The 27753-nt window shown below is 42.4% G+C and overlaps 1 protein-coding gene across 4 annotated transcripts in view; it reads left to right on the top strand.

The window, feature by feature from the left end:
- Positions 1 to 27753, top strand: part of LOC125760506 (ras-associated and pleckstrin homology domains-containing protein 1) — a 49820-nt gene that overhangs the window by 8335 nt on the left and 13732 nt on the right. Inside the window, exon 2 of one of the 4 annotated variants that reach the window (XM_049420693.1) lies at positions 9724 to 9820. In XM_049420693.1, the coding sequence (XP_049276650.1) occupies positions 9749 to 9820 (72 nt within the window). In that variant the 5' untranslated portion in view covers positions 9724 to 9748. Of the gene's footprint in view, positions 1 to 9723; positions 9821 to 10482; positions 12157 to 19155; positions 20591 to 27246; positions 27639 to 27753 lie in introns of those variants that run through there. The other 3 variants (XM_049420697.1, XM_049420696.1, XM_049420694.1) reach the window with 3 other exon arrangements.

Here is a 27753-nt window from a genome sequence, read left to right as displayed (position 1 = left end):
TCTTCCGCGTTGAGTGATGTATGTTATGCTACGGGAAGATCTTCAGAAGATGCGACGATCATCAGTGTGTCAAAGTGGAGTGGAGTTTCTCGGCTTTCCACGATTTTGCCATATGCCAGGGGTGTGTACCGACCCATCGCCATCCGGATGGAAATCGAATGTTTTTCTTTGTGTTTATTTGGTTCATTCTGGTGCTCGCAAGCACCGATCGACACGGGCAAGGCAAAATTTGCTTGTCCAAGCGTAAATAACTCGTAGGGAGTCGGACAAAAAGGGCCATGAGCATAATAGTTGGATGGATGACTGCTTTTGGGGCGACATGTTGAGATAACGAGTGGATATTTAATAAAAAACGTGATTGTAGTCCATTGACAACCAAATTTTTTATTATAACACAGTTTTAAAGGTTATAGATCAATTACAAAATCTTTTAAAATCAAGAAATTAAAGAATTTATAATAAAAATAAATTTTTAAACTCTTGTCAAACAAAGTGCAAATAATCTGGTTAAAGTCAAACTTTTAATTAAAATTAAAATTTAATTAAAAATCACTGCAAATTCTTTTGAAAAGATGTTTAAAGAATTCCATCGGTTAAATGACAATATTACTGAGATCAATATTACTGAGATCAACACCTTCCTTAATAGAGCTTTTTTTTGTTTAATTTATATATTTAAACGACTTTTTATTTACAATTAGTTTTAAGCCCATATTGTGTAGTAGTTTTGCATCAGTATTAAGTAACTTTTACCGAAAATAACATGTCCACTCGTTTACGCCATAGTGTCATACTATGTGCCAGGGACAAACAAAACCCGTACTCCCGAAAATACGATCGCGATCGTTGCGAGCATTAGCATGCGTTTCTGGTGCATTTTTTTCCTTGAGCAGCAGACGAGGCGGAAGCACAAGAGGTTGACTGCTCCAACCCGGGTGAGTTACGATGGTAGGTTTACGATCTTTAGGAAACACTTTCTTGTGTTTCTGTTCGGTGTTGCGCTTTGCTTTTACGCCTCCAAAAGGAAAGATGGGCGACCCGTTAATATTATCCCTTCCCCATCACCGGGCAAGACGTATGGCTTCACGAGCATCTTCGTGCTTGGGAAGCATTTTTCGTACACTTTACGAGCCAATGGGTGCACAGAAATGCGTAGGTGCATGGTGAGGATTGCAGTGCCTCTAAAAGCGGATCATTATAAACGACAAAGTTGCGCTTGTTTGTATGTAATTCTTTCACGACTCGTTCGACATTTGGGATATTGATTTGAATTAAAAGAAATGACACATCATTTATCGCTTCATGGGATGCTGCACATTTCGGGAGTTATTAGTGCAAGCTGAATGGGGGGCTTAGGTGACACTACACTACACACGGTGGTATGGGATTTGCTCTTTAAAGAGGTCCTCACGACGTTGAAGAATGTCGAGACATTTGCTTAAGGAGCCGGTCAGGCGACATCTATTGAACTGTCCAAACATCGCCATAATGCTCATCGATCTTCCGTTGTGTTTCGTATCGATTTCGTTGAAGACGATATAGAGAGTTTTTTTCTCCTTTGGCCAATGCCTAGGAGCGATGCATTGAATTGGCTCGACAAAGACTTATCCATCGTCATCCAAACTTCAGACGCCTGTGGTCAGTGGAAGCAGTTTAAGGTTACTGCTCGGTGGTGAGAGTGTAACCTCTTATTACAAACGTTAAGATCTTGGAGTGAGCAGACACTGGGAGGTACTATCGCATTTCAATGCTCCTCCGTACATCCATCAATCTTCGTTTGTGTACATATTTTTTTAAGGATGGTCGTTGTCATCCGATGCGCTACTGTTTCGTGTACCAACCAGGCATGCATGTCGGAATGCAGCACCGTGTGGTTAGTGTACAACACGGATGGTACATCAGTTCGAGAACATGTTGATGTTTGTTGGGGACTTTGTGATAAAATGTGTTCTTGCATGTTCTCTAATCAAATCTGAATTGAAAGAGTTGTTTTGTGGACAATGCTTCCACGTTTTCACGCGTGTTTTGATCTCCAAATTCCTTTATTTCTTATTCTGTAAATAATAATCGAATAGAGATGCTGTTCCAACGCTCCATAGTTCACGATTCCAACACATCGACCCACCCGGACTAATGGGCATTTTTACAGCTGCTATTTCCATCACCTTTCGCTCCGGATGAGACAGTGCGAGCCTGCCCAAATGTCACACCGCCACGTACGTACGCCAACCAACGCCGACTGCGCATTCTTCCGTGAGGGCCCCATTGGAAAGGAACGGTGGAATCAGATATCGCCTGGAATCGGATGAGAGGGTCTCGGAAATGTAAACCTTCGCTGCAGGCGCAGTCGTGAAATTAGAATACACCGTGAGTGCCCCCATCCCCCCCACTCTAACGGTGCGAACACCTCTCCTCAACAGCCAAATGGACGACGCTCTGGAAAGTTTTGTGGACCCTTAGGAAAGGTGGTAAATATCTCACTTGGGAGTTTTCCATTTCCCCGTTGTCCACCGTATGGTTGCCAAACAAATTCCAGCCCCATACACGTCAGCGACTTTTGGAGCAGCGAGAGATGTTTGTTATGGGAAACCGGGCAGAGGTATAGCGTTCTGTTTGGGGGATATTTTTACAAGCTTTGCTTGCCGTTTCATTTCACTGCTGATGGAGGCGTTCCTCGGGGTGGTTAACAACCGTAGACATACCCGGACACTTTGTGGGGATTGTGAGCTAACGCTTCGTGCAGCAAAGTTCCGCGGATATCTCGGGGAAACTTGGACACTGGTGGAGCTATGTAAAGGACGTTTTAACAACCATTTGGTGCTTGTAACGGAGCATACTTTGTGGCTTCTGAAGCGTCTAACTGGAGATCAGAATAACAATTACCGCTGCAATCGGATCCAATTTGTTAAGCGAAGGAAGCTGAAATAATGTCCGAAGCAAGTAATTAACGGCAATCGAGCATTAGCAAATGCCTTTTTGGTTTCTAATTCCTGCCAGCCGATGTAGTGGACTGTTAGGATGTGGCAACATCTGTTTAGCATTATGCAAAGTTTTAGCAAAACAATTGGAGGGAGGCCTGTTCGGAACAGTATGGTTGATTATGTTCTTGTGTTTGCTTTTTTTTTTTGGTTTTCGCTATCTTCTTCATTGTGGAATCCTAAGGAATGCCTCCGATGGAGGTCGCACGTTCATTCCCATATGGCGCTGTCTTATTCTTCATTTTCTCGTACATTGAAGAAATTGCTGGTGAAACATGATTCAGACATTTGTTTCCCTTTTTTTCTCCAATTACTACTACCCCTTCATCCAGGAAAACAGTCCGTCATTTAATCCTGCTTAATCCGGTCATGTCAAAGTCAAATGTACGGCTCTTTGCCATTCCCTGGAAAGTGTGCACACACGCTCAAACTTTTTCCGTGAAGGTTAATAAGCGAAAGTGGGAAATTAATAGCAGACACGTAGTAGGGACTGTAGCAACACCATCTGATATACATCTGTTTGTCGTTCTCGGTGGAGACACAGGGCCCACCGGTTGGATGGTTTCGCTTGCGAAGAAACGTCGCTTATGAATAAAATAAGAAAAAAGAAGCCCAACTTAAGCCAAAGTTCAAACGTCTGCAGTGTTTGAGTTTGGCGCAGTAGTAACTCTTTTTTATCCGTTTTTTCTGTCATTTGTTTGGACCCGCTTTTATGCACAGTTCATCACGCGACGTGATTAACGAGCGCTGGCGTTTGCAGCTTCCGTGGTGCGATGTACAAAAAACAGAAACTCTGGGACAATAAATTGGTAAAACAGTGAACGGTGGTTCCACGCGCCCAGTCAACAGATTATCGCGTGTTTTGATGCCGTTTGATTGAATCGCAGACGTCGCAAATATGCGTTCGGCGGCGTAACAGGAACGCCCGCATATACCCTTTGTTTGCAAAGTGCTGCTGGATGGATGGACGCTTGATTGATAGAGATTGGAAAGGGGAAGAATGAGTCGAGGAACACTGGCAATGATGTGGTGAAGTAATGTGGACCTTGTGGAATGCAGGTCGATTATCAGTAGGGAATGGGGAAAAAAGCACAGCGCAAGAATTGGTAATGTGGTAATTAAATGGTTGCTGATGACTTTTTTCCATGCTGCTTGAAAGCGCCCGTGTTGGGAAGGGTGTGAAGAAGGCTTGGCAGTATTTGTTACGATTAATACAGCATCGAAGCTTTAAAAATGACAGCAGTAAAGACTTACCGACTTACAAACACTGTTCCCACAGTCGTAAGCCGGGATAATCCTGTACAATGGTTTATCCTTCGTTTAATCCTTTCTTATCCAGGATAAATGCATTCCTACGCGTCGCTTGCTTACTTTCTAAAACGTATGATCACACTCGGAATGGATGAAGTAATCCCTTCACGAAGCTGTCCTTGACGTGACATTTTCTGTCTATCATCGTTCTTACCGGAACTTTCTGTCATCCCTGTTTGATTCTTGGTCCCACACCTGTACCAATGACTGGCCTTTTCTTTCGATGATAGTAATGTTCTATCGGGCAAGTAGAATGCTTCACGTCATTACCGCTGTCACTTGCTGACTCTGTCTGTGCCGGCCTATTGACGGCAGCCACTCACCGCCATTGTACTCCACAAGGTCGGCTCCACCGCCACACTAATGTGGACAGCCACACTAAAGCTCATACGGGCAAGGACTGACCAATCAACCTCCGAGCTGTGATGGCTTCATTTCCCTGCACGCTCGTTACGATACGATACCATCCGTTAGATGGCGCCAGAGCTATGCTGCGCGCTCTCTTCCCCTTTTCCAATTGGCCATAGTCGATCGTGTGGTCACCATCCACGCAACTGGCTCCTTCAGAAGCTTCGCCATTTGCATTTGTGCCATAATTTTCCCCGCAACGGATGACGTATGGTAAGCAGTGCGTGTGCTAGGCGCCATCAGTAGTAGAATGGCGGCACACTGTCACTGCACCGTAGTAGGCGCACAGCAAAGCGTGTATGCTCTTTAAGTACACGCCGCACGTTCAGTTAGGAGCATGCGTGCGTATGTACGAGAGAGGGACAGAGAGAGAGAAAGATACCGAGTAGACGCGTTGCAGCACAGGCTAAAGTGAGCAGCGTCCGATCCACATATGGATCGTTTTGCTGCTGCCAATTTGACGTTAGTGAGCTCATAAATATTTGCTGTTAGCAAGCGTTACGCACAGTACTGGTGGCTGTGTATATACAGCTACTCAATAGAACGTGCTGCCGCGCGTGGTTTAGTGATGGAGACATTTTTTTTGAAACAGTCACACTTGTGCTGCCATAAGTGTACCATGAGACAATGCTGGCCAGTAAAATGGTTTGCTTTCGTTCATGCCAAGCACAGCAGTATATAGCTTCTTTCTCAACTGTTTCAGTGAGGGGGAAGGGGGATTAGTTCTACCATTTATGGGTTTGTAATATGCGAAACGAGGCGGAACGGTAGTCGCCATAATAATCTTTCTCATCTCATGTATGGTTCGTATGGTTATAAAACATCTCCATTATCAGGCCACCACCACGTTTTGCAGAGGAACGGAATTACCAGCATATTTGCATGCCTCCAATACCGAATCATTTTTGCATGCGCACAATTTTCTCACTCTCGTTTTGCTATATTTACCGTAGCAGCTGTATGTGGATATTAGATAAAGCTAGGCCACGAATGTAGTGCCATGGCAACATCAAAGAGGCTCGGTGTATCGTGTATATAACCAAGGTTCTTATAATACTGGCGCGGTGTGCTTGGGCGGGCTACTAGCTAAGCCTTCGAGATAATGACATGCTATCCGATCGACAGCCGATCATCAGTTTATTCAGTGCCCATTTTGTTTCTTTTTTTTCCACCACTCTTCTCCCACTGCTTAGAAATGTACTGAAACCATTGGAGATAATGTTCCGTTCCGCAGGCAGCCTCCAAATTATAGTTCGCTTTTTATTATTGCTCTTTCGTTCGCTCCCCAAACGGGGTTTCTCTTTCCGTTTCTGTGACCATTTAGCTAAATACAGCTATCGTTCAAGAGCCCACCAGTGCCACACTATACAGTCTGTAGCATGGCTATAGTGTTGCTTATTTTTAAACATTTATAGTAAAGGAATTTTTTCTTCATTAAAATGATGTTGCAAGATGTACTGTGGAATAACACTCCTTTCTATCTCTATTGAACTTTCAAGCTCTTTACAAGAAACTGGAAGTAGTCGTAGAGCGGAAAAACTGATCAACTAAATGTCCCAAAGTACAAAGTTGTTTAAGCATTATGCTTATTAATATAATGGATGTGTTAGATAGGGCATAATTTCTGAAACAAAAATGAGGTTAGTGACGAGTGTTGCTATAATTTTGCTACGGACTGTAGTACTGTGTGTTGTCCGCCTGAGTGTCTATATTTTCGTGCGGGGCACTGTGTTATAGGTCATACTTGTGCTTTCATTGTTGTGCCTCAGGGCCATGTTCACCACCGTAGCCTTCCAACCACACCGCCACTCATCTCTTTAAACGCAGTGCAGTCTCTCCAATTGGCCAGCTTTTGTAGCAAAATGAGTTTCCAATTATTGATCTTTTTTTCACTGTCCACCCTTTACAGGCAATTTCTGCTGCTCATCAGCAAACTCTCTTGTACATAGCACTACATTTTCTATGTCACAGTTAAGTTTTAAGTTTCATCTCCGTTGTCCGCCCGTTTAGCAGCAGTCCAACCTTGCGGGCACACTTTCCATATGGTAGGAGATTTGGTGACACGCATTTTCTCGGCCGCAAACTAACCTAGTTTTCGCCATACAAAGATGAACCGTCTGCCGCCCCATTCAACGTGCCAACCTGCCGCAGGGGATGGTTTTAATTTTATGCACCGTTTATCATTCCACCATCAGCTCATCCGTCTTTCGCCTGGTTTTGCGATGGCTGCTCGATCGATGACGGCTGGTTCCGGTACTGCTCGAACGTGGTCGGATTAAGCCGTCACGGAAGCCACATCCCATATACAGCGTCCATCATGCTAGTGCAGGATGACAGATTTGTTGGCTGGGAGTTAAGGTTTGAGTGAGCGATCTAGGCCGAAAACTTTCTTTACTGTGTGACGTCGATCGGGATGCGGGAAGAGAACGGTGGAAGAGATGCTGCAGTTCGGATGACGTTAAATAGAAGCCTTCTGTAGGCCTTTTGTGTGCCTTTACGACGGAAGCTTTCGGAAGGTGATGTGCAGTGATTTGTTTATCAAGCGTTAGCCTTTTTCTCTAGCGACCCACTTTTATGCGTTCGGCAGGCAGGAGTTCCTCCCACCGAAGGGCTAACCAGTTTGGGAGAAAAACGGTGATATGTTTCTTTTTTTTCCTACTTTTGTTTTTTTTTGTTAGATTAGGGGTCACATTAGGTTTGGTGAATGTTTTACCTTCTTCTGTTGTTTTTTTTTTCTTTCTATTTGGTTACCGTAGCGAGTTCGTAGTAATGTCTGACGGGTGTTTTTTGCTTTCTTGCTGCGGCAAAACATAAACTGCGTGAGTTGATTGTGTGCTAGCAAGATTTGGAACGAAGTAACGGAAGGGTGGTTATGTTTTCTTCATGCAAATGTCTCCTCATTGCACGCAGCAAAGCGATCAAAGGGAAGCTTGTGACTAGCTTCAAACTTTACGACGATAAGAATTTTACTTCTCACTGTTTCTAGCGCTTGCAAGTCTTAAAAATGCATTTTTTGGTGTATGAAAAAAAAAAACAACCCAGTTCTTGTACGCTTGTTTATTACTATGCTGTCAACAGAATCTTTCTCACTCCACTGTTAACTTCTGGAGCAGAATACTAAAATGGCACAAACCGTAAGTGGTGCCGGATTGCGTGTGAAAATTACAGCAAGAAACGTATAAATCCCTACAAGCACCGACATAAATCCTGGCAGAGTATTTCTGTAATGGACATCGTCCTTGAGTGGTGTTGCCCGCAAACGGGAGGGAAAATAATTATAATTGAGCGAAACGCAATGTACTAAGTTTATTCTTGTGGCGTTGCGTTACCCCTGTGGGAAAGCGTACCATTTAGGGAAGTGCGTATTTTCACTCGATTTTCCGCACGTACCAACCAGTACGCTTACGAATTAAAATAAATCATCACACAAATAGCACCAAACGAAACGCATCGAGCTCACACGTTCTTGTTTCGTTTTTAGGCTTCTCCATCTTCCGTTGGCCAGTTTTGCGCCAAACCAAGAGTAACACGCTGCGTACGCTTTGTTCCGTTTGTTCCGTCCCTGTGTTTATGCGTGCCGTGCAATGCAATATGCTGGAATGCACTTCAACCCGGAGAAAAGGCAGGAAGTTATTAATTTTCCTATGCGCTTGTAGTGTGTGTTCTACTTTTGCGCAACACACACCCACACCCCCGTGGGCCGTTAGTTTTCCTTCAACCTCCGATGGAACGGTGGTTGGTCCAGTAGATCAACGCCACTCGCCTACTTACTCACCGGGTTCTCCGGGTGCGTGTGTGTGGATACTTTGATAAATTAGCCACACAGTGCTTGCTGAGTGTAAACAATACCGTGCTTGGTCTAGAATTCCTAAGCCTGGGATGCCGCCGTTGCATTGCAATCGGAACTACCGAACTAGACGGTGAACTCCCGAAGCTGTTTGATCGAGAATGTTTGCGTTGGGTTTCTCCATTCGCATGGAAAGGGGGAACTAGAAATTAATCAGGGTAAGGATTGGTGGTCGTTTTCGGTGGTGGTGTAAAGAAGAAACACATTCGAAACCGTCTGTATAAAACAGTTTTGAGTACACAGCTTGGCTATGGTTGTGAACGATATCCGGAACCGTTTATTTATTTATTAAACAGTAAGAAGAAAAAAAACAATCAAAAAAGGACAAAACTGGTTGGGGAAAAATTCGTTACGTTCAAACTCGTTATCAACAATGGTACAGTGCGTAACAATCCAATTGGCTGCAGAAATATAAACCTGGTTCCGTTTGCCACTTGTTTGGGAATGAAAAAATATTTTAAAAGTTAGAAAAACATTCTAAGTTAACGCTCACTGTAAATAAGAGTAAGTAAGTAAGAGTAAAAGTAAAATATGGAAACTATTTCGAAAATATTTTTTCAACCGCTGTTAATTAAGGATCATTGAAAACTTTTGAATCATATTTATATAATATTGAATATTGTATCAAATTTTTCTAAAACTAAACCGATTCTTGTTAATTTAAATTATGTTTTCTTATAATTAAAAAAATACTAGTAGTTCAATTTGTTCCGTACTGTACCATCTTCCGTACCGCACTGTACACAATTTCATCAAAACCAATCAAAACGCCTGCGGTTATGCAATTCAAACACGCGAATGAGTGTGAGTAGGTATGCAATGCGCCATACAACCCGAGACACCTAGATGTCTCTACTGTACACACCTCTCAAGAACAGTGGTGAATGCAACGTTGGGCAAAATTATATTTTTTTTACTTTTTCCGTATTACGTTATTTGTAGTATAAAGGATCAATTATTATTTAGGAAAAATATTATTTCATAAAAAAAATAATATAAAAAATTGATTAAAAATCTAATATATATATTTCTTTCTAAAATTATGGTACAAAGCACATGTTTTAAGCATTAAGAAAATGGATCTTTTTTTTCTTCAATTTACAATCATCATATCAAATTATCCTTCTGAAATATTGTAACACGATGTTCTAACAGTATTTTTTGTCCTTATTCTTGCAGACATAATCCTTAGCATCATCCCATCATGGCAAGTTTATCGGACGATCCCGAGAAGCTGCTGAGCGAGTGGCTAGGCGAGCTAGAGAATCTGATCGGGGTAAGTTGATACAGCGCACCGTATCGATATCGATACGGCCAGATTTGGCGAAACACCTTAGCGTAATGCGCTAGAATACCATCTGTTGCCTAACGCTCCATTACCTAAGCCCGCCCGGTGGATGGACACTTTCTGTTTCACAAAATTCAGTACAACCAAGAACGAAGGTTTTTTTTTCGTTTTGCCCTGGAAGGGTCGTGTTTCCAATGGCACGAGAAAAAAAAGCAAGAAAAACACCAACCCATCTCGGCACTTAGTCCACTTCTCGGTACAACGATTTTTGGCGCTTCCACGAGGTGGAAACTCGACCCTGTTCGCATGTCGCTTGTCGCTTTGTGGGAAACTCTTGTTTGCTCACTCGAGCGTCGTGTGGTAATGACATTAGCATTCGCCGTAGCACGTCTTAGCCGGCTTATATGATCGTTCGTTTTAGCCATCGCTTGAAGAGGTTGTGAATTGCGAACACACATAATCACCAATTAACAGAGCGGGTTTAAAAAGGAGCATATCCGAATGTTTCGATGATTGCGGTTGTCATCTGTCGAATGCTATTTGCATCGACAACCGTGCAAAATTGTATCGAAATGCAATAACAACAGACACTCAGTTGCTTTTACCGATGCGACTGCTAAAAAGCCCCAAAAGTGCGCACAACAAGGTGTGTCGAACCTTCGCTTTAAAGTTTTTCGGCCTTCGGGCCCATTACATGTAGTTCATCAAAAATGAATATACTAAAGTGACTTCCATTACTTTGCATTACCGTATCCGTGTCACAGCTCATTGAATCATCCCTCGAACGGATTGGAGTGGTGCGTTCCATTAGATGAAAAACAGAGTGACTCGATAGAATTCCCTTATAATCATGGGAAATGGTTCACCGCCAAGGTGCCGGACGGGCCAAGTGCAAGCAGAGCGTTATTGTGGTAATTGTCTGTCATCGTTCGCCCAGGTGTTGAGGATATAGGGGAATAGCTTTATCCGAGCCTCGGAGTCACTTTTTCCCTTCGGGTGGAATGTGTCCTCGGTAATGCATTATTGTTATTATTTTGAGCCCACTTGGCGGGATTATTATCATTAGCACGGTGCTAAAGGACCTAAACACACGGTTGCGACGGGGTAATGTAGTTAAAATCGGATCACATTCGAATGGTAGGTACTGGCACTGCGAGTGGGTGCGATACGATGTTTGACAGGCTCAAGCTCCTCGCACTGTTAGAAACCATTAGGAGAAGGACTCGTAAGCGATCATACACGCACATATGTGTATGTGCTTCCACTTGGGTTTTGAAGTGGAGGAGTACCCATGATGAAGGAAACATTATACTCTCTTTTGAGCCTTACAAAATGATCGGAACATCGCGTCGTACAACAAGGGAGGAAAAGCACCAGACGGAGAGGTGGAACGAATCCTTCCTTCTGTTGGAAGGATGCACAACAAGGAATCGGATATCCCGAGCAGGTGGGAACACACGTCACCAGTACAAAAGGTAGCAGAATGAATGAAGACGGAAAGAAAGAAACGAAACCAAGAGAAACCTACAATGGCTATAGCGCTATCGCAGTGAGCCTCGTCATGTTCGATGTTTCCCTCCACGGTAACCAACGATCCCGTCGAACATCTGCCCTTTTTCCATGCTGGCAGACGACTGATAAAAGCTTCAGCATACACAGCACAACAAAGCCCTCGGCTGGCGGGACAGGTAAAAGTTGTTGTCCTACGTACGTGGTACTACGGGTTAGTTCCATCCACCTAGAGTGCAGCTTATGAGCGATGTAATTTATTTGCAATTTAAAATTACTGATGAGTTTGAAAACACAAATTCCTTGTACCTTTGTCAACTGACCCTGAGTCGTAATGTGTGAATTATTACGGATAATGTGATGTCCCGTCTGCAGGAAACACGGTCAATAGGGGCCAGTCTTACAGATATTCCTTAGATAATAGAAATTTTCTAATTATCTGTTTTTGTACAATTTTTACTTTTGAAGACAAGCAACTATCCTTCAATTCCTTCTCAACATATGCGTAAGCATGGTAATTCGTATCAAAATACCATGCCGTAGCATTAATTAGGCAGGAATCGAATATCATCATCGTAAGCTGGCCGGGTGGATACGTCCAACTGCGATTCCGTCTGCGATCAGTGGTAATAGTGGCAAACACCCCGAAAACAGCAGGATATTCGAAGCGAGGCGAAAACGAAAAAAAAAAACAATCCGTACAAAACTCGACGCACGTGGTCAACTGATCGAGATTGCTCGAACCGTGGTTTGAACGAAATGCGGGCCCAGAGTGAACGTGGAGTGTTTGTGTGCAATAAAGCGTATTAATAAAGGTAAGGCCAGACCGAAAGATACACACCGAAATCTTTACATCGTACGAGCGGAACAGAGTACCTAAAAGAAACTCCACGACAAAACCAATGCACCTGCTCGTACGCGTATGTCTTGCGCTTTGTTTACGCAGCATGTATGTATATGCTTTATATCCCAGTTCACGAGATTTGGCCGACTTATTGCTTTCCATCTGAAGTGATCGCGAGGCCCGGTGTTTCTTGTTTGGAATCACGGCTTCGAGTGGTACTGTGATGTGTTGTTCCACGTGCAAAACACCTGCCAATGTACGTTCTAGAGTCTTTCTTTAGAGCGAGTCCACAACTCCATCGAGGAAGAAGTGTGGTCACAAACGTAAACGCTTTTTTCCGTTTTTTCTTACGTTATCCATAAATCGGTTACGGTAGGCCAGTTGGCGTAAGAGTGCTGATTGTAGCAAAAAAACCCCCACTGAATGACAAAATATGGCCGATGGACTACGCCACGCGCGACGATGTCGCCTTTTTTGTTGTAGTTGCTGCAAGAACAACTTCCGTCATAGCCTCACTTGGACGCAACACATTTGGAATGGAAAGTGCAATGCAGGAAGTATACGCCGTTAAGAGCATTAGAGAAGTTAAGAGCTGTTAAGCATGAATGTGGAATGTACCATTCTTAACAAAGAACAACGCTTACATAATCTTCACCAATATTAAGTTTGAGCTAATGTATGTAAAGACCTTAAAAGTTTTTAAATGTAATTAAGGTAGCAGCATAAGGTTTAGGCTTGTTGAGGTTGTACGAAAAATCAGTAGAAATTCTTTAAATCGTTGTTATCTGTGATTGTTCTAAGGATATATGTTCATTAGCAATATCTCTTTGTGAAGAATTTTTCTGAATTTTTGAAGATATGATCTTCTGAGAATTCTTGAAACGTTACATCGCGTTTGTCTGTCTGGTTCCGACGAGATTGCTCCGAAAGAGTTCTCCACTTGAGGTAGTTGAAAACGTCACTTCTAGTAAATTATTTAAACGTTACTAAAATTGCACAAAATGTGTTTGTTTAGCAAATGTGTAAAGCAACGGTATTTGTTATATACTTTCAAAAAATAAAAAAGTTCTTCACCCATATAAGCCACCGGGGTGCTGTTCCGGGTGGTTTGTTAGCGAAAGTTTTAACCGAAACCGCGACGAACAGCCACACCGAAAATAACCACACCATACTTTTGGGCTTCATATTTAAGCATTCGTAAGCATGCACCTGTTTGGTTCTAACGGAGTTTCACTTTTTGCCCCAAAGGGAATGGTAACCATGCCTTACGCGAACGGACGATCAATGCTCAAGTGACGCAAGCAAGGCGGAAAATAAAATCGACAAAAAAAAATTTGCAAAAAAAAAACTCGCGCAAAAACGAAACCGTAAAAAAGGTTTGCACTGTACCTTTGGGAATTCCGCGTTTGATAATTTTGTGAGTAATTATGTACTGTGCGGCTGGTGTACCCTAAGGCACTTCATCCACTTGCGAAACATTGAAACAGCGTGCGGAAATTAGTTAAAAATCGATCGAAATTGGTCGATGCTTATCGATGGCTAATTTGTTTTTTAGTTGGTGTAGCTGCAAGCTGCTACCTTTGCTGTAGCGTGATCCGTTTCTTCCACATTGGAAACATTTCTCATTATGAAATGGCGTCGCCAATGCGTATGCCTCTCATAAGTGGATTCTCGTTAGCCCAGGTGTTAGAAAGGATGGTACGCACTGTCGTGAGTGCATCAGGTGCAATTTTTGTGGTTTCTGGCTGGCAAAAGTTAAACACAAAAGAGAACGCTGAATGATGATGAACAATTCAGCAACAAAATTGTATTTGAAAAATGTCATCATCATGGGCTTTTAAAACTAATTATAATGCTGCTACTTCAACGGGCTTGGTGTAATTGAAATGATTGGATAAATACGTACGCTCTGACGTTGATTAATTGTGGTTTCAAATTTTTGATTTCACAGCTGTACTGTTAGTGTATAATTTAATACTTCTCCACGTAAAATAGACAGGTAACTTACCGTCCACAAAATGTAACAATTGATTAGATTCATATCTGTCCCCTTTATACAGACAAAAAAAAATTAGGTCTTCAATGTACGGTCCACAATCGGCCAAGATTAGGATAGCCTATTTACTTACACATCAAAACCATCAATCAGATTTCTCAACATACTCGAAATTTATCGCAACACCTTTCTACGGGTCCACGTCAACAGTCGATTCATTCTATTCTGTTGTAATTTTTTTTGGGGTGATAAAAAATAATAATAATAGTGCAACCTCTTGGCGTGCTCGAAAGAAGGTGGGGTGTCAAAAGACCGTACGAAATGGTTCCGGAACCCCGGGTTCCCGATGACGATAAAGCAAGGAAGTGTAATGTTTACTTTTCCACTTTCAATTCCCGGTGCGTGTCGGACAGAACCCGGTAGCGATGCATTACACCCTCATCGCTCGTGATAATTGAAACCCGGGGACTGGAAACATTTCCAGCCAGAAGCACAACACAATCATAATGGCTGTAACAATCATCAACAAATATCGAAGTGAATCTTTTGGGAAGGGTCTGCCTTAGACGCGAGAAGTGATTCCAGTGGAGAGAAAGGAGAGTAAAGAAATCGTGTCTGTTATCTTCATTACTGTGAAGGTTTTGAGAATACCTCCTGGAAGAGGATGCGGAAGAGATTGAACAGAACAAGCATCCTTAAAGCCAGAGCAGTTATGGTTTGATAGGATTACGGAGGAGGAACGACCATCGGTACGGAAGCATAGAATGATCGGTTCAGTTGATTTATTTTACACGCTCACACAACTGGTCTCGCGTATCGATCACCGTACGGAACCGCATCTAATGATCAACGAGCTGGCAGGCGGCTATAGCCGATCGAAACGGACCAGACCCGACGCCAGAAAGGTTCGCTCCCTGCGATCGAGATCATTTAGCGAAGTGATCGAGAGGATTTCGAATTTCAAATGGGCCTGTCAAGCCACTACATCTAGGCGGACCCCTTAGCATCAACTCCACGGCATATGGTCGTTTACGATCTCATCCAAAAGACATCTGCCGGCTGTGTGTTGGGTTTATTTTACTTTCCTTCCATATCGTTGCCCCTCGGACGCAGCGGGACAAGACCGTGGGCGACTAGAATCGAAACATAAGGGCGTCGGGGGTTTGTTCCGAAAACGGGGAGAAAGAAAAGGCGAAAAATAAGGGCAAGAAGTGGACCAGAGGCTGTGTTTGGTGATGATCCCGGCTGGTCCGAAATAGAAGAAACTGCCGAAGCAAAACCGTACGGAATAGAATGCGCAATGAAAGTGAGAATGAGAAATACTGCTGGCCGGCAGTAAGTTTTGCTGCAGTCATCTGCTTGCTGCACCATGATGCACCGTTCCTGGGTGCTGGGACGTGTGTTGTTTTTTTTCTTCTTTTTTTTACGATCCATACTCCCTTTTTGCCATCTAACCATCTCCCGTGCTTACCGTTTGGTAGAAATTTAAATAGAACCATTTTCGAAACGTGAGCACTACGTTGCGCGGCAGATCGTGGTTAGGGTTTTGTGCGAAGGTCTGCGGATGTTGGTAGAAAATATTGGATGCCGTCAAATGGTGGTGTGGTAGAATGGCACAAAAAAGGAAGTAACAGACGGTGGGCACAGTCTAGGATGAATGTGCAAAATTCATACATCCGGGCAAATGGTTCCGGAAGCACTAGGTTGGAGGGAAAATAAGCAGGTTTTTACCTTTAAAGTGTGATTAAATTTGGGGTTTGTTTCTCTTTCGTTCGTATTGTATTTTTTTCCGTTTACACTTTGTTGAACATTTGGAAGCATGTTTTTCAATTAGAGTTTTAATTACAAAATATAAATATGAACGGGTTTAATTTCGAAATGGAATAGTATGCTTGAGCGCTATGGTTGGTAGAAGATAGGATATTAAGATATTATTTAATAAAGTCGTCATTTCTTCTTAAATATTGAGCACACATCAAACAGACTGACATATCATTGCTGTAATAAGATGAAGTTTGTATAGTAATCGACAAGCTCAATGTTTTGTACAAGAACTACCGTAGACCAACTCTCGACTTTTCGATCAAGATTAGAAGAAGAAAATAAGCAATTGAATTTAGTTTGGGTCAAGTTATTGCAATTAATGTGCAAAATGGTCAAAAAATTCTGTTGATATCTTAATGTATTAACATAAACTCAAAGCGGAATTTCCATATTGGTCATCCAATTAGTACCAAAATTAACACTAACCAACAAACTCAGAAATCTTTGCTTTAAAATTCTTGATTGATTTGTGTGCGGATCTGTCCACCGTCAAGCTAACTTTGTTTAAACATTGTTGTAGTAAAAGTGTAAATACAATGCGCCTACATGGTGTGTTTTTGTTTCCCCATTTTGCTATTTATAGTGCCGAAGATTGAAGTTATCCAACATTTCTCACCATGCCAGTAAGTTCTTTCGTAAGCAAACCATAGATAGCGCTTTTGAAAATGCCGCCCGGTATGTTTTGATGGGCTCCCAAAAATCAATCGATCGCTACCGGTTGCGTTCCTTAGGGTTTGATGGAGCAGCGTGCTGCGAGAAAGTCTGTCTTGGTTGGTTGGATCGCACAAGTCAAACCGGGGGTGATTAAGAAATGGGATGACCACCGATGAGCGGCTTAAGGGATGCGAAAGCAAGTGGGTTGTGAATGTGGTTAATCGACTGCCAAGCGAGAGTAAGAAATTTGTCGAAACGATAAACCTGCGAAACCGTGGGCAGAGAACGTCAACAGGACAGGCAAAAACCGTTCGCCACTCAGCGTTCTCACACGATTTTTCAAACCTTCGCGCCAGTGTCCCGGCACCCTAACGGTCGCGGAGCATATTTTGGGTTGGATGGTTTTGATTATGTTAAAATTAATTTATTAGTTGCGCGTGCGTTACGATGGCGCACAGCTTGCCGAGCGCATCGACATTGCATGTGCACCACCACGAGGGTTGTTTTTATCTCACGCGCACAACAACAAAAACGCGTCTCTTCTCCCTCCGAATGCGTCTGCTAAAGCGTGGTGCTTAATCGCTATCCCGTCGGTGGCTAATCTTGGGATATTTGTTCGCTTCCAACCGGCGTTTTCTACCTCATATCGCATGCACCGTCTCGTAGCGTGCATAAGAAAAACGTGCACAGAACGCATCAATTGCAACATCGTCACGCTTAGGGTTTCCCTTTTGTTTCTTCTCCTTTTCTTCTGCGCTGTGAAAAATAGATGCACTTTGGCAACAAAACTGGGCCAGCTCGAGATAATCCGAAACCGATTGATATGGTATCAATCACCACGCAACCGGGAACGCGTACGGTTCGCTTTCTGAGCACCAAAGTGTAGCACTAATGTGCCTCTTTGCATGGGATGCACTTTTGTTTTTGGAAGATAGCTAGAAAAGGAGGTGAAAATCTTTTCCACTTTTCCCAACGATTTCGACACAATGATTGTTTGTGGTATTTGCGTTAGATAAAACGGTAGAACTATCCACGGTGAAAGAGTTTTCGCTGCCTTCTTTCTACTCCAATGGGGATGCTACCCCGTCAGAAATGGGTTAAGATGTTTTGCCAGTTTTTCGTAATATCCGACACATTAACGGATGGGGAATTCTCTACTCTAGAATGATACGTTCGGCTAACGAGAGGTAACGTTTTAATAATCGCTCCGTAGTCCCCCATTTTTCCTTGGCAAAACGGTGGAACGTAAATGTCCCGAGAAGAACATAAATAAATAAACTAAATTAAAAAACAAAACACCCACCCGTCTCGTATGCGGTGGGTTTTTTTATTCAAAATCAGAAACTTTCCCAGAAGGTCAACGTGGTCAGATGGATGGGTGAGTGTTATGATTTATCGGCCGGATGGGTCCAGCATAGGCTCGAGCATACATCGACCGTCTTGGTACATCGTACATTATTTATCGCAACGCAAAGGCCATCCTCTACATGGAACAGGCGGGGTTGAAAGGGGAGGGCCTTTGGTTTTTTCTTGGGGAGGAGTGGACAGATAGGCGAACAAAGCAGCAGGGCTCGATTGTGGACATCAGGAACAATGACGGTTTCATACGCTATAACGACAACACATTGCACAACCTTGGGTCTTGGGAGTACGCGGGTACAGTAAGAGCAGTGGAACAGTACGTTAAGCAATAAGGCAGCAAGGCCACCGATCACCGGACCACTCGCCATGTGGAGCATACTCCCATATGTCTGTGTGTTTTCGGTTGTATGTGGACAGGGCAACTACTAGTCGAAAAATAGAACTCCGAGAAGACGCAACATATGCCCACCGGTCAACCGTAGGGTTTCTTATGTTTCTTTTTTTTATGCAACCGGGTGTAAATCAAAATCGTTGAAGCACGACGATGTTGGTTGTTTATGCCACCGAATCGCGTTTCGCGTTAATCCTGTGCTACAGGTTAATGAGCGTAGAGGGACGGTACACCAATAAGCAGTCAGTACCGTTTAGCGTTTGTTGGTGTTTTAATGTTTCAAACTAATTTATTAACTTAATTTTAGGTACAGCTTAAGCATGATTGCTCATTTGACAAAACTTTATTTTTATGCGTGGTGGAAAGTTTGGTAACATTGCTAAACCGAATCGACGTTAACGTTTAACTGGACAGCGCTTCATTAGACAGAATAAGCGTGAATTAGGGTACAAAAATTGTGGATTTTAGCACAAATCGCTTCTGTGGTTTAATTTGAACAAATTCATACAGTAGAGGTTCAACAAAATATAGAAAAAGTAAATTATGTTAACGGTGGGACCACTCACAGGTTGTCTATTACGAGATATTTGTTGTACATAGATTGTTTGTAGGGTTCTTTATAATATCGTTTCGATCATGCTTTTTAGTAAAGAAAAACGTGTTTGTATTGCAAACTAAACTTCAAAAAAACCCAACAAACAAAACTGTTTTTCAAGTTAATCATAATAACAGTGTAGAGAGCTCTGCATCTCCAATGCACCATTAAAGCATCTCAAAAAGAGAAAGATTCCCCTATGTGTGCGAGATTTCTCATCTCGTGCATTTTCATCGGCATTCGGGGGTTGTTTTTTTTTTTCATTCCCCTCGATTCGGTGCATTTCACTGTGCGGCTGTACATTTTTACCGCTTCTTCTCTGCTTTAACTTGATCACCGCTGCATGTCTCTTGCACGCCCGGGGTGTCAATACCGAAGCAACAGATCACCGGCATCAGTCGACACCATCGGATCTCATCGTCCGGTTCACGCGATAAGACAGGCAGCTCTACCGTCCGTAGAGCTGGTGCAGTCTTGTAGCGATCAACGATCAGCTTCTTCGAACAGTCGCGGCAACTGAAGCAAACATTCGTGTATGCTGTGATCGTATCGTATAGCTGTGGCAAGCGTAAACATCGGTCACATCTGCTCCCCAGATTTGATGCGCACGCACTGTCTGGAGGGCGGAGAAGTGGATCCCGTTGTGAGAAACGAGCGGCAAAGTACACCGAGGGCCGACGTTCGGGATGGTGATGCTCCATTGCGACAGCAAGGATGCGCCCAGTGGCAGTTGCCCTTCGCCCAGTTAACTCATTCACGTGCTCCCTCGTTCTTTCCCACTCTACCGCGAGAGTAAAAGAGTTTTGAAGGCAGTGCTTAATCTGGTGGTGCGATGTTGAGAACAGACTGTGGTGATCGCAGAGTGAAGGGATCGGTGTCCTGTGCATGAGTGTGTCGGGGTTTTTGCTGGTCGCTTTTGGACCCCAATGCTGTTGCTGCTGTTTTTTTTGCCACCAATTTTACGGGCCAACACAACTGCAGGCGGATTAATTTAGAACGATTGGAATGATGGGCACAGTACGACGATCGATTTAGATTCGAGTCAGATTTTACCGGTCGGCATGGAAGGTAGTGATCGATCATCGTCCAGACGTTTGTGTGTCGATGGTCTTTAAAGCATTTTTGCAGTGTTTTACGGGTTTGCCACAGTTTGGTAAAGTTAAACCGAACGAAAGGTGAAGCAGAAAGTTAAATCAAAGTGAGTTTTTTTTTGTATGAAGGTGTTGCGTGAAGCAATGTGATCGACGAAAAAATCAAATTTAGTGAACAGAAAACGTCATCCGTACACCCCCAAGGCCACGTTAGGTGGGGTGTTTTATTGTGGTCTTTTGATTTGGATATCTTTATTATCGGCTATTGCTTGTAAAGCTATAAAATACACAAATAAAAACAAAAGAGTCGGTCTAAGCGTTGGTGAACCAATTTTGGATGTTCGGTGAAAAAAAAATGGAGTTTTGTGTGATGGATGAGTTGGTGGCGCTTTATGATTTGCTGAAGTGATATGTGTACAAGAAAGATGTGTATAATTTAGGTGTTGAAAACCAGTGGGAGTTTGCTGCTTAATTTAATATTCGCGTTTTAAGGTAATTTTCACATAGTTTAGTAACGTTCCTCCCTATATGTATTGATTGAACATTGAACCTGATATTTCCAACGGTATATAATTTTTATATTGAACAACAGCAATTTTGAAGTCTTTAAAATCTTATAAAAATCGCATTAACTTCTTACTACTACGGCAGTATGTGGGTTGCAGTAATGGCTGTATGCTTGTTTGCATTAAAAAGAATATTTAATTTTTAGCTGATATGAATGATTTTTGTTGAGGATTTTCTGCAGATGTTCTTGGTAGGCACATACATATGCAGTAAACCCACATACGATATTTTCCCCCGAATGTCCGAACAAATATATTCAAATTGTCGTCCAGTAATGGACTCATTGCTGCTCTCGTCTTATTGAACCAGCTGCTCCATTAAAGGAGTAAAGGATCTTACCCGTAGCATAAGCACCCGTTCCTTTGGCAAATACCGACACACAAGCAAACCGCAATATGCAAAAAGGCGCACATGATAAGATAAGCTCCCTCGGACACAAAACCCCACAACGGCTACATAAACATCCCCTTGCTTTTGCGAAGTCGCACGCGAACGCGCGATAAGCCGTGCTTCTTAACCGTGTGGTATGCATTGAAGCGAACTGACTTGAACAACTTATCATGAGTTCGTGTAGTGACTAACACATGCGTTAGAAAACTAGCGTAAACTTTATACCACAAAAAACCCTTCTTTTCATAGAGAATAGATAGAAAGAGATGGAAAAGAGGGAAAGGACGAGGCGGCGTGAAAAAAGAACCGAAAATAGAAAATACAAATGAAGCAGTAAAGTAAATGAATATGGAAAGGAAATGTCATGCGATTAGCGGGGTCAATTTCTGCCTGAAGGGTGTGTTTTTAGAAGTCAAGGCTAGCGGTTTCCATGGTGTTCGGTATAGTGGCGATATAGTTGAGCTGATGTTTGGGACGGTTGCTTGGATGCAGACGAACAATCGGAAGTTTTAATCTCGTTTAAATTAATGAAGACTTGTTTGTTTTGCTTTAAATTTGTTCATTGTAACTACTTTTAGGCTGTAAAATAGTCGCGATAAGAACGTGGTTGATAATAACCGAATTTAGGGTTTCGAATTTTGTGGTTGAACGACATTTTGTAATAAAGCATTGAGCGGATAGTAGAGGTGCTTGGGATTATAGATGAACAAAGAAAATGCCATATATGTACGAAAGTACAAAATGATTTTGTTAAATTTTATGATTGTTCTACAATGTCACGCCATGAGAGTGATACTAGACAATCCATACTTTAATTTTCTTTTTCAGATTTAATTTCTTATGATAGAAGGTTTACCTTTCTATCATCCCTTCTGTTTCCTACAATATTTTGTCCTGAATCATGGTTAAACTTTAAGTAAGAATTTGAAGATTTTTTTTTATTATGTATATGCAACTCCTTGCAAGTTTTCCACTGCAAGTTCGCTGCACAAAACCACTCCGGAAACCAAATTTGCACTTCCGCAAGATTCATTCTTTTGAAGTTGTTTTGAATTGAAAAAAAAGAACAAACGAAGACAATATGGTAGAAACAGCGAGACGCAGTTATTGTGACACATTGTGCGTCCCATTTCCGTGCAGCATCATCCTTTTATTTGCACCGCTTTTGGCGTAACCGGAAACCCAAAAAATTGCATCCCACTTCCGACGGGGAAGGAAAATTGAATTCTCATTCGAATGGAAACTTAATCCCGTCACAGAAGGAACGCAGACACACACACACCCCTTCTCATGGCAACAAACCTTTTTCCTCCCTTCCAACATGGCAAAGAAAGGAAACTACGCGTGCCGTGCACTTTCTCGCGATGGCAAAAGTAAAAGCAGGTCCCAAAAAACGGCGGGGTAGAATATGAATGTATTATTCATGTACTTCGCCTTCTGGGTGATGCCCGTTGTGATGGGGTGGGAGTTGAGGGAGGGATTGCAGTGCGTTGGGACGTCCAATGCCGGGGATATAAGTGGAAAAAGTTTTGTTAATTTATATCTACGAGGGTTGTAGGCTAGATGCACAAGCTGATGAATGAGATGTGGCAAAGAGTGATGGAAGAATGGTACAGAATTGTTACAGTGCGTATATGTTGCATGTGCGTGAAAGAAAGAGAAGAGTAAGAGAAAAGGAGCGGGATACATTTAGAGACAAACAGTGGAAAAAGCATTGAGATGTTTTGCAAAAAGGACGAAGGATGTGTAGGGTGGGAGTTGTTGGATTCGTTAGCAACCCGACCAGGCGGAGGGGGAGATTGGTGTTTGGTGTACGAGGGGACGAGGTGGTAGTAGTAAGCTTGCGTACAAATTGCCGATGAGTCATCATCCAGACTCGGTTTGGTTTGGTATTCGGTTTTGTTATTGATTTTAGATTCCATCTCTCCGGTAGGCAGATTGTGTGGTGGAGTTGCTGTAAAAGCCGTGAGATGGACACGAATCATCATGGGCACAATGGAAGTCCATTTTAACGTGAAGTTTTGCTTATGTTTTATTGTTTTGTGTTTTTGTTTTTAATTAATTATGAGATAAATGATCTATTCAGCTATTCAGTGAAGAAGATTTTATTGATTAAACTTTATTGATATTGAATTATATTGATGATTAATTGGAATTATTATTTTTATCTTTTATATTTAAAACCAATATGTTTAAACCAATATGTAGTCATTAAACATGATACAGAATTAAAATAACGCTTAATATATCATAGAGACTACTGAATGTAGTATTGTTTGTGTTAGTGATTGCATACTTTCAGGCGTTGCAAGTCCTTTCGACCGCATGCACACCCCATAACAGCTGCTAGTTGCTAGTCAGCCTTAATGAACAAATTGTTTTCAGATGAAACATTCGATGGGCCTTCGCTTGCTATTACCAGGCGGCTTCATAAAAAAGGTGGCCCATCAAGCGGGATTTAATCTAATTAACCAGCATGTCACCAGCTTACATTGGTAGAATTTGTACGAGATATTTCGTTCGCAGGTTCGTACCGCAGATTCCGATCAAAAGCACGACGCGGAAGTGTACGGTTACCCTTTTGTTTAATAGCAATTAATTCATTTACGACAACACAATCAACTACATGCCGCAGGAAGAAGCATCGTATGCTACCAGTAACCTTCCGGAACGTTTTCCATCTGGTGGTGGCAAACTGAACCTTTGGGCAGGAAACAGTAGCAAAAAAAAGAACACTATTAATACATGTCGATGGCCTTTGATACTGTACTGTACGCAGTGCCCATCGCCGAAGCAGCGATCGTTTCGGACCTTTTAACCAATAAAGATTACTGCTCTAGCGGCCTCCTTCCTGCTCATCGTGCTCCAATAGTTACAAACCATCTCCACCGGTTTCCGATTAACCGCAACAGTAAACCATTAAACTGTGTTGGGTGTGGGTTTACTACTGCTTGTGCTTCCTTGCTGATTAGAGTCACCGCCAGCACCCGGGAAGGAACGCGAAGCATCTCGCACACCAGCAGCTGCCGACGGTTGACCCCACTGCTGCTCCATCGAAGCTGACATACGTTCCTTCTCTTTCGGTTGCTTAAGTCTCTCGTCGCGCACTCGCATGCAAAGGAACTGCATTTGCGCCTGGTTGCATCGGATTGCATCGTATAGTGCAATGTTCGGGTCGTTCGGTTTTGTGCGGGTGTGTTGGTTCCCATCTCACCCGTCTGTCTGTGTGGGTTGGAGTCAAAAGCGCACGCTGGTAGTGGTACACTGATTGATGGTGAGATGCTGCTGCAAGGGAAATGGGGAATAAAATAAAATAAGAACCACAAGCACAGCCCTGCCTGCCTTGCGCACACAGCGATGCACTCGACCTATGCAGCTACGGGCCGTGGGCAAAGGTTAATGCGAGGGCGTTCGGTTCGCTCTGGTAAAAAGGCTCGCATACTGCACATGCTGGAACGTTTTTCTCAGTTTGACTCGATGGCCGTAAAAAAAAGGCACCAAGAAACATGCCCCGTCCCGTGGTGAGGGAATAAATGAAACGACCGAAAAGTGCTAGAGTTACTCTCGAACATCTCGAACACCAGAAACGAACAATTTGTGAACCGCTTCTTTGTGTTAAGGTTATTTTTTACAGAAAAGCAAAACCAAAACCAAAGTACCAAAGTGCGAAAAGACAAAGCAAATGACTCATTTACATCCATTGCTGGAACATTATTGCTCACTCGCAGACCACAACAGTGGCAATGAAACATCAGATCGCACAAAAAAATCAAGATCAGTTTGACATACTGACCGATCTCCTATGGACATCATTAGCCTAAGACTACCGGGTAGTTTTGCATGTGCATTCCGATTGCACTTGTGCATCGTTCCGGTGGGAAGGATATTATTCTTCCTGCAGATTTTGTTTTCCACTCGCACTCATTGCGTGAATAATATATATATGATTTGATTTAATTTTTTCGTCCGTGGCTAAATGCAATGAAATAGGGGAAGGAGAAGTGTCGTACAGAGACAGCATAAACAACAGTTAAAAGGCAAAGTATAAACAGGCAACAGCCGCTGTATATGCTACACAATACATGCAAACGAACATGCTGGCAGCCGTGTGCGTTGGTATTGGTGCATCAAATACTCCGCTTGGAAACGGCAAACTATGGGATGGAATAGTGATCCTATGTGGACATTTTTCTTTTATTGAGGGTTGATTTTATTCAATTCACCATATGTTTGTGTAACTGTAGAGTATATTAAAAATGTAACATTGATTAAGATTAGCCTCATGTTGATGCTAAATATTTCCAACATTGTTCTTAGCAAGTCGACCATCTGGTTACCATTTTATATCTTTAAAGTTTAAAGTTTGAAATGATCTACCTATTTTACATATCTTTATTTATGAAATGATAAATTTCTGTACGAAGATCTTGGTATTTTGAATATATTTTGTAGTCTATCTGTTTTGCCAATTTTTGAAGAATATTTATGTTTTTTTCTTAAATTATACTGCCCATCCCAAATCCCGCTGTACGACGCGAGTTATGTTTTATGCTCCGCGTTTATACAACATTCTCCTTCTCTTGCTTTCTTCTGTATAATTCTTCTAAAGAACACATATACAACGATAAAACAACCCTACTAAACCGTACACACGTGCACGTTCCCTACATCGTCGTTATGTTGCGACTGCTTTGTAAGCATCGTAAAACATCGTTTGCTATGCGGTGCATTTGCGTAGGTATAGCAGTGTGCGTGCACGTTTGCATTAAGAAAAGTCACTTCTTTCGCCGTACAGTGGCGACGGGCCAAACACTCGCACAGTTGGTTTTCAATCTCGTTGATTCGTTCGAGTTGGAACGTTGTGCGTCGCACAATCTAGTAGCAAACATTATACAGCAGTGTGTGCCAGCGGTAAAAGGCGACGACTCATTCCTGCTCCCTGGAGAGTCAAGAGAACAAATCGGAGCACGCATTTTACGACTGCTGCGTATGGAAAACCGGCCAATACGCAAAACGGTGTTGCAATTGAGATTTTTTTCTGTTGTTGTTCGCGTGTTAACATGTGCTGTGTTTTTATAATGGTTCGGTGCGTTTCCTTATCGATAGAGGGGTTGTAGAATTTCCTCAAAAGCAACGCAACAAAGCAAAAGAGGGAGTGCGTTATCGAAAGTGTTTACCATACGCATTGTGCTCAGAATAGGCTGCGTTTGTCACCGGGTGAGGAGACCAGTGTGAGGTGATCTGTTCTGTTCTTACAGGGTTTATCAGGTCAATATGGCATCTGAAAGGCATAGTTCGCCGGCCAGAACATGTATTTCGTTTCCTGTCAAGTATTTCATTTGCCTCAACATGAAAATCCTGTTGCCCAATATGATTTTAGAGATTATTGCTTTAGCTTTTTCACCGGGATTGTTGCCTGCTCCTGCTCGTTATTTGTACCATATTTTCTAATTTATTTTTCATGCTTTTTTATAGTTTTTTTTTAAATAAAATCATATCATTTAATAAAGGGGAGGGCACAGCTTTACGCTGTTGTGCCATTTGAAGCAGAATTTGTTAGATTCATTAAATTATGAGGAGGTTTATCACGAACATTTCGAAAGCATATGTGTGCCAGGTTTAAAAATCCCGTAATAGCGTAGAATGCAATAAAACGGTTTGATATTGTGTACGGAGTGTAAAAGAACTAATAAACTATTTTTTGCAATGCAATTATATTTCCTCCGTTCATCTATTCGAAATATATAATTGCTGGAATAAAAAGTACCATGCTAAATTTTTTTTGTTTACATTTTGCTCGGATTCGGTTTGACACATGCTACACATACACATGCATGTTTTCGAAATGTTCGTGATAAACCTCCTCATAATTTAATGAATCTAACAAATTTTGCTCCAAATGGCACAACAGCGTAACGCTGTGCCCTCACCCTTTATTAAATGATATGATTTTATTAAAAAAAAACTATAAAAAAGCATGAAAAATAAATTAGAAAATATGGTACAAATAACGAGCAGGAGCAGGCAACAATCCCGGTGAAAAAGCTAAAGCAATAATCTCTAAAATCATATTGGGCAACAGGATTTTCATGTTGAGGCAAATGAAATACTTGACAGGAAACGAAATACATGTTCTGGCCGGCGAACTATGCCTTTCAGATGCCATATTGACCTGATAAACCCTGTACGATCGGGCAAAACAGTTCCAATTGATTCTTTGAGCTACCGCTCAGAGTGCCGTGCGACCTTTGATCCTAGGGCTGGCTTGAAGTGGCCGGAAGTCTGAAGCTATCTCTTTGTGCAGTGATTTTGTGTTTTTTTTCGTTATTAAGTGTGGTGGAGCAGACGTTAGGCTACCCGGTGTGAATATGGTCGCATGCTGATCAACCTGCATACGGGTGATCAATTGATCGAGTGCGCGCGAAGAAAGGCCATGCTCAATTAGACGTTCCTGCTTCAATACGAGAAACATTCGTACGTGGATAGTAGAAGCTGGTGACACAATCGCGCTACCTCAAGGATGTCGATACTGGATAGTAGCTGGTCGGACTTTGATTCCGCCTCAATGTACTCGAACGAATGTGTAAGTTTAACGATCTTCATCATTTATAGTGTTCCGTTGCGGTCGCGTAGATTATACGGTCTGTAAATCATCCCAATTACCCACCAGGCCACAGGCGCTGGATTCTTTGCCCGGT

The sequence above is a fragment of the Anopheles funestus genome, chromosome 2RL, assembly GCF_943734845.2.
Source record: "Anopheles funestus chromosome 2RL, idAnoFuneDA-416_04, whole genome shotgun sequence".
In the NCBI taxonomy this organism is placed as follows: domain Eukaryota; kingdom Metazoa; phylum Arthropoda; class Insecta; order Diptera; family Culicidae; genus Anopheles; species Anopheles funestus.
Note: the sequence above shows the minus strand (reverse complement) of the source record. Positions and strands in the feature narration are given on the sequence as shown.